Source organism: Schistocerca nitens, chromosome 4 (genome assembly GCF_023898315.1).
Source record: "Schistocerca nitens isolate TAMUIC-IGC-003100 chromosome 4, iqSchNite1.1, whole genome shotgun sequence".
Lineage (NCBI taxonomy): Eukaryota > Metazoa > Arthropoda > Insecta > Orthoptera > Acrididae > Schistocerca > Schistocerca nitens.
In genome coordinates, this window is record NC_064617.1 from 550116255 (window position 1) to 550129431 (window position 13177).

The 13177-nt window shown below is 41.0% G+C and overlaps 1 protein-coding gene across 1 annotated transcript in view; it reads right to left on the reverse strand.

The window, feature by feature from the left end:
• Positions 1 to 10600: 10600 nt before the first annotated feature.
• The window catches only part of LOC126252904 (juvenile hormone esterase-like), a 126299-nt gene continuing 123722 nt past the window's right edge, over positions 10601 to 13177 (reverse strand). The window contains exons 9-10 of the mRNA XM_049953880.1: positions 11982 to 12114; positions 10601 to 10870 (exon numbers count right to left, since the gene is read on the reverse strand). Coding sequence (XP_049809837.1) covers positions 10702 to 10870; positions 11982 to 12114 — 302 coding nt within the window. The 3' untranslated portion in view covers positions 10601 to 10701. The remainder of the gene's footprint in view (positions 10871 to 11981; positions 12115 to 13177) is intronic.

The window sequence follows — 13177 nt, forward strand, 5'->3', positions numbered from 1 at the left end:
GCCACCTTCCCATTCCTGCATCCGCCCCCAACTCAGTTTTGAACGCAACCACAGTACCTGCCAACAAACTTGTTGTTTCCTTAGATATGTGCTCGATTCCTATATGAAACTAAAGCTGAAAGGCTACACCCTATAATCCGTGTATCAAAAAGTTTCGATGAATGAAGCTGAATGATGTTTCTAGTACAATGTCTTTTCTCAAAAGCCATTCAACAATCAGAGGAGTAGACAGTGTTTGGTTTTTCATTATACTTACGGCCAACAGAAAAGAACCTACCAGGACATCCCTTGCTAAAATTATTTCTTCCATAAAGTTACATGCGCAGCATCTTTTGCGTAGTCCTGAACACAAAGATATTAGATCGTTTCAGAGTTGCTATAAGCTGCTTTTCAGTAGTAAATTCATTGCTTTATTGTTATTCTGTCCTATCTGAAGAGATGCTTAACAAATTTCTGTCGCTGTTTCAGAGACAGCCACTGTGTATGTGGTAGTGACTTGGCATTTCCGTCTGATTTCCAATCACCTCCAAGACGTTCAAGTACATGCGCTTTCACCTTGAACTCTTGAATTTCAGTGCTGTGTGGTGCATTTTGGCTCTGTGAGCAAGGAATACAGTTTTACTGGTGTCTGTTCTCCAGAGCCACTGGTCAGGGTACGTTTTATCATTTCATCTGAATCATAAGTTCCATGTATTAGTGATGGATGAGGCTATAGACATTTTAATAAAGCTGTCTCTTTCTTTCGCAGTGTTATAAAAATTCTCACATTTTCGTTTAGAAAGTCTCTCCTCTTCGCAGATCGGAAGGTGAAGTGTCGTGTTGCTCACCATCCTCCTAAGATAAGCATCTCATTAAATCTCTAAAAGTTCTTGCCCATCTCATTCGTCTTTACGAGCCCTCCTTCGAGCTAAGTAATACATACACTATGTGATCAAAAGTATCCGGACACCTGGCTGAAAACGACTTACAAGTTCGTGGCGCCCTCCATCGGTAATGCTGGAATTCAATTTTGTGTTGGCCCTCCCTTAGCCTTGATGACAGCTTCCACTCTTGCAGACATACGTTCAGTCAGGTGCTGGAAGGTTTCTTGGGGAATGGCACCCCATTATTCACGTAGTGCTGCACTGAGGAGAGGTATCAATGACTGTTAGGTGAGGCCTGGCAAAAAGTCAGATACTAGTAGATTTCTCTGGGTCATGAATGCCCTTTTTGCCAGTGCTAATCTGCTATTGATGCCACCCTTGCTCCGTCCATCGGGGTTTACTTCGTTCCCTAGGTAGTAAAAGGTCATAACTTAGTTTACTTCGTGATCATCAGGTCTGATGTGAAACTTCTCGCTATTCTCATTTCTGATACTTCTCATTACTTTCTTCTTCTGTTTACGCTCAGACTATATTTTGTACTCATCAGACTGTTCATTCCATTCAACAGATCATGTAATTCTTCTTCACTTCAGTTGAGGATAGCATTGTCATCAGCGAATCTGATCATTGACATCCTTTCACGCTGAATTTTAAGTTCACTCTTGAACTTTTCTTTTATTTCCGTCACTGTTTCTTTGCTCTATATATTGAACATCCGGGATGAAAGACTACATCTGTCTTATACCCTTCCCAATCCGAGCACTTCGTGGTTTTCCAATCTTTTTTCCTATAGTTACCCCTATTTGTCTCAATATTAGAATAACTTATGGCATTTTACATTATCGAATGCTTTTTCCAGGTCGACAAATCCTATGAACGTGTCTTGGTTTTTCTTTAGTCTTGGTTCTATCATCGAAGGCAGCGTCAGAACTGCCTCTCTGTGCCTTTTTACCTTTCCTGAAGTCGAAGTGGTCGTTATGTATTAGATCATTAATTCTCTTTACCACTCTTCTGTATATTATTGCTGTCAGCAACTTGGATGGTAGAGCTGTTAAGCTGATTGTGCGGTAATTCTCGCACTTGACGGTTCTCGCAGTCTTGGGAACTGTGTGGCTGACGTTTCTCCGAAAGTATGATGGTTTATCGAAAGTCTCATACATTCTACACACTAGCGTGAATAATCGCTTTGTTAGCACTTACCCCCCATGATTTTAAAAATCCCTACGAAGTGTTGCCTAGCCCTTCTGCCTTATTTGATCTTAAGTCACCCAAAGCTCTTTTAAATTCTGATTCTAATACTGCATCCCTTCTCTCTTCCCTATCCACTCACGTTTTTTCTTCAATCACATCAGACAAGTTCTCCCCATTATAGAGGCCTTAAACATACTCTTTCCACCTGTCTGTACTCTCCTCAGCACTTAAAAATTGAATTCCCGTTCCACTGTTAATTTCACCGAAGGCTATTTTCACTTTTCTATATAGTGCGTCAGTTTTTCGGACAATTTTTTTTCGATTTCTTCACATCTTTCACGTTACCATTTCGCCTTAGCTTCCCTGCACTCCCTCTTTACTTCATTCCTAAGTTACTTGTATTTATTTGTTCCTGAACTTCCCTAAACATTTTTGTAGTTGGCTCTTTCGTCGATAAACTGAAGCATTTCTTCCGTTATCCATGGTTCCTTCAAAGTTACCTTCTCCGTACCTATGTTCTTCCTTCCAGCCTCCACGATTGCCCTTGTTAGAGATGTCCATTCCTTTTCAAACTGAAGTACCTACTGAGTCATTCCTTATCTCAGCATCTGTAGCCTCAGAGAACTTCAAGCGTATTTCTTCATTCCTTAACACTTCCGTATCCCACTTCTTTCCGCATCGATTATTCGTGACTGGTCTCTTCAGCTTACTCTTCGTCATTAGTAGATGGTGATCTGAGTCAGAATCTGCAGCTGGGCACTCTTAACAATCCAATGTCTGATTACAGAACATCCTGTATCTCCCGGCCTTTTCAGAGTCCACCTCGTCCTCTTGTGATTATTGAACAGAGTCTGATATTCATTGTAGAACTCAATTAGTGACAGTGGACTAGCACTGTAACGTCTATGGGGAAGTTTATGTGCCCCAGTGGGGGAAACGCTCCTGGCAGGGTCACCATGCGAGACTGGTCAGTTGGTGATATTCCAGACAAAGTGTAGCCCCTTAGGGGCTCCCTTCTTGGGAGTATGTGGGTGGCAACCATGTTGATCCTTAGCTAAGTCTGATGTTACTTACTTACTTGTGCCAGACTTCACCTGTTTTTTTGTTTTCTGTCGGCCTTCCGAGGCCAATTCTTGTTTTTTTTTCGACCCCTACAGTACTAGGTTTCGAGACCTGAGGGGTGTCTATCATTTTTCTTTTCCTTTTCTGCCTCTAATAATCAAAGGTTTGTAAAGGATCTTAGATATTTTTAGTCTACTGATACGCGTTCAGAATCAAAACTTTGACAAACGTCCACTGAAATTTGATAAATGATCAGACCTTGAAAAATTCTAGGCGGCTCTGCCAACAAACCCTACTCCCACTTCCAAGAGGACATGAGTGTCGTGACCTCCGGTCAATGCGTGGAGTACAGTGACTGTACCTGATGTCGTCAACAGGAGATGATGAAAGGCGAGTTTTCTGGTGCCTTCAAATAACCAGAACATATCGACTAATGGAGATAACCCCAAAAATATATTCTGGCCCTCCTACAAAGGGCGTTGGGCAGATGGCTGGTAACCAACTCTCGGAAAACACTCACTACTCCTAGTACCCCAGCCGAAACAGGATGGTTTCAAAGGTCGATGACAAAGCTATGAAAAAGGACAAACGAAAATGGATCAACGGATATATCAAAGTAGTAACATTGAATGGCAGAGAAATTTAATTAAAGAGACTGAAGTAGCAAATAAACTAAACGACAGGAATATCGATGCTGTAGCAATCACAGAAACGAAAATGAAAGGTAATAAAGGTGTAGGTGATTACATTATGTTCTGTTGTGGTCGAAGAAAATGAAAGAGCAAGTAAAGTGTGGCACTACTCCTGTAGAAGAGATGGTAAAAAGAGCTCAAAGATTGCACATACATAAGCGAAAGAATACTCACAGTCAGATTGAAACTGAGAAGTGGCAACACCACAATTATTAGCATATATGCACCAGAATGAGGAAAAAAAAGATGAGTCCAGAAGCTTCTATAAAGAACTACACAAAGCTCTGAATAAATACAGTGCTACTGATCATATTATTATGATGGGTGATTTCAATGCCAAAATAGGAAATATCCCATTGACGAATATTAGAATACCTTTTGGAGAACCGGTATGTAATGAAAATGGAAAAATACTAAAAGATTTAACAACTTACAATAATCTAAAAATAACAAATTCAATTTTCAAGAAAAGGTACATAAGTAGTCTTGGGCCAGTAGAGGTCTTAAATCAATAACTGACTACATTTTAGTAAATAATAAGCTCGGAGGTCAACTAAGGCATACAAGTTTTTATAGAGGACAAAATATAGTATCAGATCATTTCTGCAAATTGCCAGACTAGATCTTTCCGCGATATGGAATAAAATGGCAAAACATATAAGTAACCAACATGATCAAGGCGCTTATAAAGTATACTTGCTGGAAGGGGACAGTATCAAACACCTCCAACAAAGCAGGTTGAATAAGGAGCTAGCATACTTGCAAACTAAAGATAATATAGAACATACAGAACATGACATATAGAATAACAGGAGAAGCTCTCGGTGAAAAAAAAAAAAAGGGCCTGAAATTTGTAATGAGCATATAAGAAAAGCTCTTAAAGAAAAACAGGATGTATGGATAAAACATATCAGCAAAACCACAGCTGAAAACACGCAATCTTATAAGGAGAGAAGAAATATTGCTAAATCTTTAGTAAGAAAAGCACATGGTTGTGACAGAAGACAGAACACCTGGTTTGCTTGAATTTTTTTTCTCTTGCGACTTCTCTTTTCTATCCATCCATTTACTTTATCTCTTTCATTCCTCAGTTCCAAAATTGAATTTAGCAATAACACATACAAAATATTTATTTTGAAATCCATGCCAGAAGGGCGTCTTCCTCCTACTCATTAATACTCTGACGTGTACTGAGTACATTGCGATCTATACAAGCCGAAGCCAATTGCCGATGTTACCATTCTTTTTTAAAGGTGCCGTAGTTCTGTCCGCCAGAGCTGCTGTCGACATCCGCTATGTAAGATACGATGCCTTTGATTCCCAAAAAGGTACCTAACGCAAACTTCTCATCGTGATCCAGTTGCAAATGCAAAGTGAGATGACTACTTCTCACATCGAATTCTGCGAGCAGGTGTTCTTAGTGCCTCCTATCTTCCCTCATAACATTCATCCCTTCTTCGAGAGTCAATCCTAGCCTCTCACGAACAGACATCCAAGTGTTCATTCTCCTGGAGCGATCTCCATCTTCTCAATAATTTTCCAAAACTACTACCTCAGACAAGGCCTATCAATGAAATTCCTGCATTTTCGCACCCAGAGGCCTACGGCTAAAGAGAGGAATTTGTTTTGGCTCTGTCATATCGGTACCTCAGAGGAGCACATTATTGTATTACAACACGTTGTTTCCTATGACCCTCTTATGATTCCAATCTGATTTTATATAGATATATGTGAGGGACCAGCTACGGGTGGTTTTGGGATGAGAAAGTTGCACTCACACTTACCGAATCCTCTCACCTCTCCTGCTGTGTTCTGTCGAGAGCATAGAGCCGTAAATACCCGTACCATCCACAGAGCCTGCAAAGTGTTGACCGTTAAAATTCCTCTCCGCCCAAGACTCACTGTTGCCCGCCTTCCGAGATCTTCTTGTACTTTGCAACACCCTCACCGCAGTAAAACGCTTTAAAAATTTGGGAGGGAGTGACGGTCATCTCGTGCAGAATTCAAACGACTCCTCTGCAGCTGTTCATACAGATGTAGTGTTACCAGCTGTCTTTAATGTGTCGGCTCGTGACGGGCGTCCCCTCATGCTGTCCAGTACATACAACAGCCTTTGGCGAACGCTGTCTTACCTGAGTTGGCGTCATCTTTCACAACCTGCGTTAAATTAATGGTCTCCATCGGCCCCGTTTAATCTGCTATCTGTCTGTGAAACTGCCAGCCCACTCAAACGTAATTCTCAAGAAATAAAATACCTACAGGCAATTCATGTATTCGCAATCACTATTAGATAATCTTTAATAAAAATAAAAGAATACATTATTTTCAAATCAAATTAATTCGGTCTACATATCAGTATACATAATTTGCATATCAGATATCGAAAACGTAAGAGTCGACGAAACCATCAGTTTAGTCGTTTTCCAGAGCAACACTACATAACAGTTGCCTTTCCCCTGATAACGTTGAGTCGTAACAGACCTAGAAAAGGTACTTCAGAAGGCCATTGACTACCAAGTTATTGTGGCTCACAATCCTGTAACAGGCCTCCTCCGCAAAAGGTGACACATTGGCTCATGTCATTCACTATTGGGCAAAAAGTTCATGGGACCACATTCTTAACTGAACCGCCACCTGAATGCTCACAAAAAACACGTCAACCTATGCTCGCAACACACTTTCGAAGAACGCGACCACACGAAAAAACGGAATTTAAATTGTTATGAATCTTATGTAGAAGTAATGAATACTTATTTGGTCCCCGTTCGTTTGACATTTGGCTTTTCAATGGCTTCCCAACTGCCATGTTTTCGACGTTTCTCTCCTCTCGGCGTACCGTTCAAAAATGTTCCTCACATTAGCGGAAAACGAAACTATTTTTCACCACCTCCACAGCCCTTCCTTTCGCTTTCTATTATCTGCCTTCTTTGGCTTGATTTCAGTGTTGTGGAAGGGTTAAACATGTAAATCTTCTTGTAAGTTAGCTATAAGTATAGTTCTCTCTTAAAACAGTGTTGAGCCTTAGCCAATAAAAAAATCAGTGGAATGTGATATTTGAGGCAATGCAGTGAATAACAACAAAATTTTTGTTTCGAGTAGCAAATTTCTAGCGTTTAATAATTTGTGTTTTCCATCCACCAGAGATGTTGTTGCAGCATCTCCATTCTTTCTTACTGCATTATGTATCGTGTGAAAAATCTGCTGTCAGAACCAGTAGCGGACGTTCACAGCAATTTGGTTACGTTTTGGTTTGGACGGATGATGTTTGGTCTTGGTGTACTGGCAAGTGGTGAAAATATGTTAGTAGAATTGGGAGCAGGAGACAATTGGGAACGAGTGAGGCAGAAACGGAATTAATGTTTACCGGTCACAGATGCTGGTATATCTGTGAACGTGTAATGCAGCAGTGAGTGCTGTTATCTCCATTCGTACCATTATTGTTTAATGCTAGTATTGTGTGTGATTTTGCTACAATGTATTTTGATATCCATATTATTGGTTAGGATAAATTGCTAACTGTGTTATTTTCTATTTTGTTGTATAGTTGAGAGGTGCCTGTGTGGCCATTTATGATTGTGACACGTTAAGATTACAGTACTAGGTAAAAGTGACCTGACCTTAATGCCTACAAATATTCTTGAACATGAGTTGAGTATTATTGTTACAACTGATAAGGATTCTTACAGATGCACAGATATTCTATTGTTTATCTGTCTTTGGGTGTTTGACTTCGGCCTTACCGATTTTGAAGAATGGAATACCACAGAACAAATGGTTGTTAGTAGACAGAGCACAAAGAATTAAATAATAATTATGACTAAATGTAAGTATAGAGACACCTTTGAAATCTACATACATGTTATTTTATGTTATGTTAACCGGGAACGTAGACACGACGGAGAGGCTCTGTCCCCGCCGCAGCTGCAGTGGTCCGCAACCCCAAACCAAACCCAGGGTTATTGTGCGGTTCGGCCCACGGTGGACCCCACAGGGAACGTCTCACACCAGACGAGTGTAACCCCTATGTTTGGGTGGTAGAGTACGCGTACGTGGAGAACTTGTTTGCGCAGCAATCGCCGACATAGTGTACCTGAGGCGGAATTAGGGGAACCAGCCTGCATTTGCGAGGCAGATGGAAAACCGCCTAAAAACCATCCACAGGCTGGCCGGCTCACCTGACCTCTACACAAATCCGCCGGGCGGATTCGTGCCGCGGACCGGCGCTCCTTCCCGCCGGAAAGCCGTGCGTTAGACCGTACGGCCAGCCGGGCGGGCAATCTACATATATACTCGAAGACTTACTATTGATAATATATTAACCATCGTCCGAAGGGTCTCATTAAGTGAATAATTTTGGTTCTCGGTGTTGCATATTAACGTGGTTCTCCAGCATCTGTAACATTTCTTTGCTTAGAACTGTTTATGGAAAATCTGACCTAGAATGCTAATGAAGTTCAATAGTTTTACTTCTGTGAAGAGTCTTAATTGTTAATCGTAAACAGCATCACTTATGGCTTGCTGAGGGTTCTGTGTAAGGGTGTCCCTTGCAATATGTTTTTACAAAAATCATTAAGGAGAGTATAAATGGCCTATCGCAGTAATGTTAAATTAATTCGAGAGCGAATTTTCACGGTAACTACTTCATACAATTTAATGAAACTTTTGTAAATTACTTATACATGCTTCACCGAGGTAGGTGGCGCAGTTGTTAGCACATTGGGTTCACATTCGGGTGGACGACGTTTTCGTGATTTCCCTAAATCGCTTCAGGCAAATGCCAGGATGATTCCCTTGAAAGAGCACGGCCGACTTCCTTCCCTGTCCTTCCCTAATCCGATGGGGCTGATGACCTCGCTGTCTGTTCTCTGTTCGGCTGAAGTATTTATTCTAGGAGTCAGGATAGAATTTTTTTCTATCGTACTTTTTATTACATATTCTTTAAATTTTTGTGAATTTTACTGAAAAGACACAAGCCATGTCTGCCGTTATAGAGGCTGTTGTCGTTAGGGTACTATGAATAAATTGTAAAAGTAAAGAGTCAATCTTCTGTAGTTCCTGAGAAAACGGGTCATTTCTCTGAGAATTTTGTTTCCAAAAATTGCAATTACAAGTTAATTTAAATTAAAACTCATATTTTAATAGAAATAACAGGTAAAACTCGTCAACAGTGTAGTTTTTCTCTCTTCTACATTGTCTGAATGTGTACTCATACTGCTTTTAACAGATTTTGCCTCCTTGGACACTTTTTGGGCTTGTCGACTCTTCCTTGCCCAGTCCCTCCTGTATGGCTCACGTATTCGAACCAGTCTTCACTCCAAGATCTTCCAAGACTTTCAGTCTAGTAGTATTAAAAGTGATGACATCATCACAGACATGAAGCTGCAATGTATGGCACCCCCACAAACACGAGGGGCATTCACTAAGTAATACAACACTCCATGAGGACTTGTATGCCCACATGGTACCACTCTACTGGTCGACGTCGGAGCCAACACCTTGCTGCATCAATAACCTCCCCATCAACCACGTACTGCCCCCGTGGAGAGCATCCTTCACTGGGCCAAACAGACGGAAATCAGAAGGTGCGAGTCTTGAAATATAAACCATTAATTGTGGGCCTGGAAGACAGAAAGGAGAATGTCGCATATCAGTGAGATAACGCTAGCGTGACTGAAGCACTTTTGTGTTCATTCCCTGGCACGACATGTGCGGGACGTACATTGGTGCCTGGCCACCTTCTCGTCATCAAGCATCGGACAAATGCTGCGTTTTTCAGTAAAGAGAACAAACGCAGTTGTTCCAGGTTCCATCCATCTTCTTCGCGGATCCCGGTGATGAAGAGGTTTTGTCGCTCAAAATGGACACCTAGATACTGTTTGATAGCATGGCGTACGGGCTGGATCGCCGCAGCCTTCCGACGTGTCTACAGAGCGTTATAGTTTTGATGGTGCATTCTGTTCGGGATACCTAGAAGCCATAATTTGTAGGTAGAGACCATGCTAATCATTTTGACAACCGTCGACCACTAAAAGGCAGACCTTTCATGTTTTACCTCCCACACTGGCAGCTGAACGATCCGAAGATATCACTGTCGCGTATGCCGGTTCGGATTCGGCGGGCAACTTCTCGTGATGACAATCCCTCTTGCAGTAAAGTGACAAACAGCTGCTCATCTGCACTGAGACTTCAGCTTCACTATTACCCACATTACGCGGATGGCTGAACATAGCGATTCACTGTGGCCAAAGGAGTGTCGAGAGAGAGTATTCCGAGCACATAAAAACTGTTTCATTCATAAGATTGGTGTAAAGCTTTGTTCAGCACTTATTTTCATCTTTTAGTGAAAGTCTGGTAATTGTCCAACGTGGTCTGAATACAGCACATCAATATTAGAGTGGGTAGTAGTATGAAACTTGAATGATGCACTCAGTATTCGTCGATTTTCCGTAAACATTGTACATGTGGGTGCCACCACTGTTACACGCTTCGCTGTAGAAAGTTTGTACTTTTCATCTTCTTTTGTTGAATACTAAACTTACAATGCCACTGGCTACCTTTAAAATAATGATGTAGCTGATTGATGTCCTTGAACTATGTATCGTCGACATATGGTTAATATTCATGTTAGTTAAAACTGCAACATAATCCTGAACGGTCATCATAAAGACGATTTTACCGAATATTATGACAGAGGTTTTTTTTCTTATACTGACTTAATTTTCATGGAACGACACATCCTTATTCGACATTGCATTACTTGGAAACAGAATCCCAGGCAGTCAAACGATAATATGTCATAAAAATATTTAATTTTTGTGTACATTATAGTGAAGCTTACAGCGTAAACATTTCATCTCATGTCTCAGGAAGTTGTTAATACTCTCTACATTTTTCTAGGCGTCTTCAGGATAAGGTTGAAGTGGAACGTTCTGGTGCCAGAAATCCATTCGCTCTGCGTCTTTGTTGTGAGCAAGGGAGAAGTTGGACTGCATCAGCATGTAGCTGCGAGTCACATTGTCGTACGGCTCCCAGATCACAGGATCCGCCTCCGGGGTTGGATTTCTGCGGAAACACAGGGGTGATGTGAATATGCTGCTCCTTAGGAAGGTGTTAAGCACAGCAAAAAATTCTTGTTTCTTCACTGCTTTTAAGTTTTATATTGTCTCTTAAGTTTGTGACATTGATCCACCAAGTACAGATTTTGCACATGTATTTACGTGGAGGCATTAAACAGAAAGAACAAACTTATGCACAGTCGCAGTGTGTGGTAACAAAAAAAATTCGTAAACAGGTAGCGAACTCAGAAATGCCACCATAGGAAACGACGGGCAGTTAAACTGACACGAACGAAATGACTATGTAGGTGGCGAGAACGTGGCATAACTGTGGTGTTGCATTATTTCTCGGCTTCTTAAATATTGCATAATCACACAAATACAGCGATGTCCGTAATACGACAATATCACGGCGTTTGATCAGTACCTTTTGGTGTTTGTTAGCCGTTTCGTCTGCTAAGTTAGTGTGATTGCAATAGGTATTTCACTAAGATACTCTCAAGCGGTGCAACTCCCCAAAGTGTTAATTTGGAAATAGGCTGTGAAAGGTTAGCGTTTACTTGTTTTATCTAACATTGTCAGAAAGGAGAAACTGAACAAATATTGATATCTCAACATTTCTACAACTAAAAGAATTTTGTTGTAATAATTATCTACATCGCGTACATTATAAAGTATTAAATCATAACTGATTTCAGTTGACTTAACAACCATCTTCACATCACTCATGGTAAAATATATGTTAACATTTAGCATACTGAAAATCCAGAATCGTCGGTGTAGCTCCGTCTCTGTACAGCAACCCCACTGAGCATGGCACTGAACTATTTGATTCAGTATTTTGCTGAAAGTGTTACTCATACGGACATGCTCCCAGTTATGTAGACGACGCCGTCATCACAGTTTTATTGAATTAGTGCTTTAGACAATTATAAAAAAGGTAAGAAGTTGACATGTATGACAAAGAGTAGTTACTGCAATTTTTAGCAAAGAGCCGGAGCAGTATTTAATGACCTACTGCACTCTGCTCAGCTAAAGAGAAAGAGTGAAAAAATCTGAGAAATAATTATTTTAATCTGGTGGCAGAAAAAGAGACGACTAATTGTATAGCTACATACCCATACTTAGCGAAGTTGGTCCAGTACCGAACCATATTCCTGCGCACTTGATCCTCCTCTGACTCTGGATCCAGGTTACATACGGTATCATCTCTCACAAAGAGCACGAATATATCACCGGCGTGATTCACCCCTGAAAGACGGGTATTATGTTAAAACAGTCGTTAGTATATTGTTCATTTCATGTTAAATATATGTGGGAAATTGTTGATCTGGTTCAGAGATGGTTTACGAGTTTAGATATTTTAATAAAGAAGTGAAATTATCATGCCATATTTCCATCTCTGCTAAAATCTTGTGTTAATGTAGCTCGGTAAGCACGAATCTCCCTACTCGCTACCATTTGTACAGTAATTCATACAGAGTATTTACTGTTATCACTGTTGTCTCTTTTAAAGCAAGACAGCATACATTTGTGTTCATGATCACGATTATTAGCAAAGAATAGTTCTCGATGCCAATAGGTCTTACATTTTCCCTTTGAGGGTGTATTACTAGTCTGAGAGTTCTCAGGAAATACATGAGGATTGTACCCTTGGTTTGAAATTCACTTATTATTATTTTATTGCTGTACTTGACCAACGTGTAGTTCTGGAATCCTCCTTAAGAATGATTAATTTATCGAAAAATGCCTGTAAGTTAATAGAGATCCATGAAAATACGCGAGTCTTAACGATAATGTATTCTCCAACAGATGCCTTGCGAAAAATAAAATATGTGACGCAGTGATACAGATAAGGTATACCGGGTAACGGACTTAACAGTGTACTGTGTCCCTTCACCCTTCAAATAGAATATAGCTCTCAAGTCGCATCAAGACGTCTACATCTACATCTACATTTATACTCCGCAAGCCATCCAACGGTGTGTGGCGGAGGGCACTTTACGTGCCACTGTCATTACCTCCCTTTCCTGTTCTTGTCGCGTATGGTTCGCGGGAAGAATGACTGCCGGAAAGCCTCCGTGCGCGCTCCAATCTCTCTAATTTTACATTCGTGAGCTCCTAGGGAGGTATAAGTAGGGGGAAGCAATATATTCGATACCTCATCCAGAAACGCACCCTCTCGAAACCTGGACAGCAAGCTACACCGCGAAGCAGAGCGCCTCTCTTGCAGAGTCTGCCACTTGAGTTTGCTAAACATCTCCGTAACGCTGTCACGGTTACCAAATAACCCTGTGACGAAACGCGCCGCTCT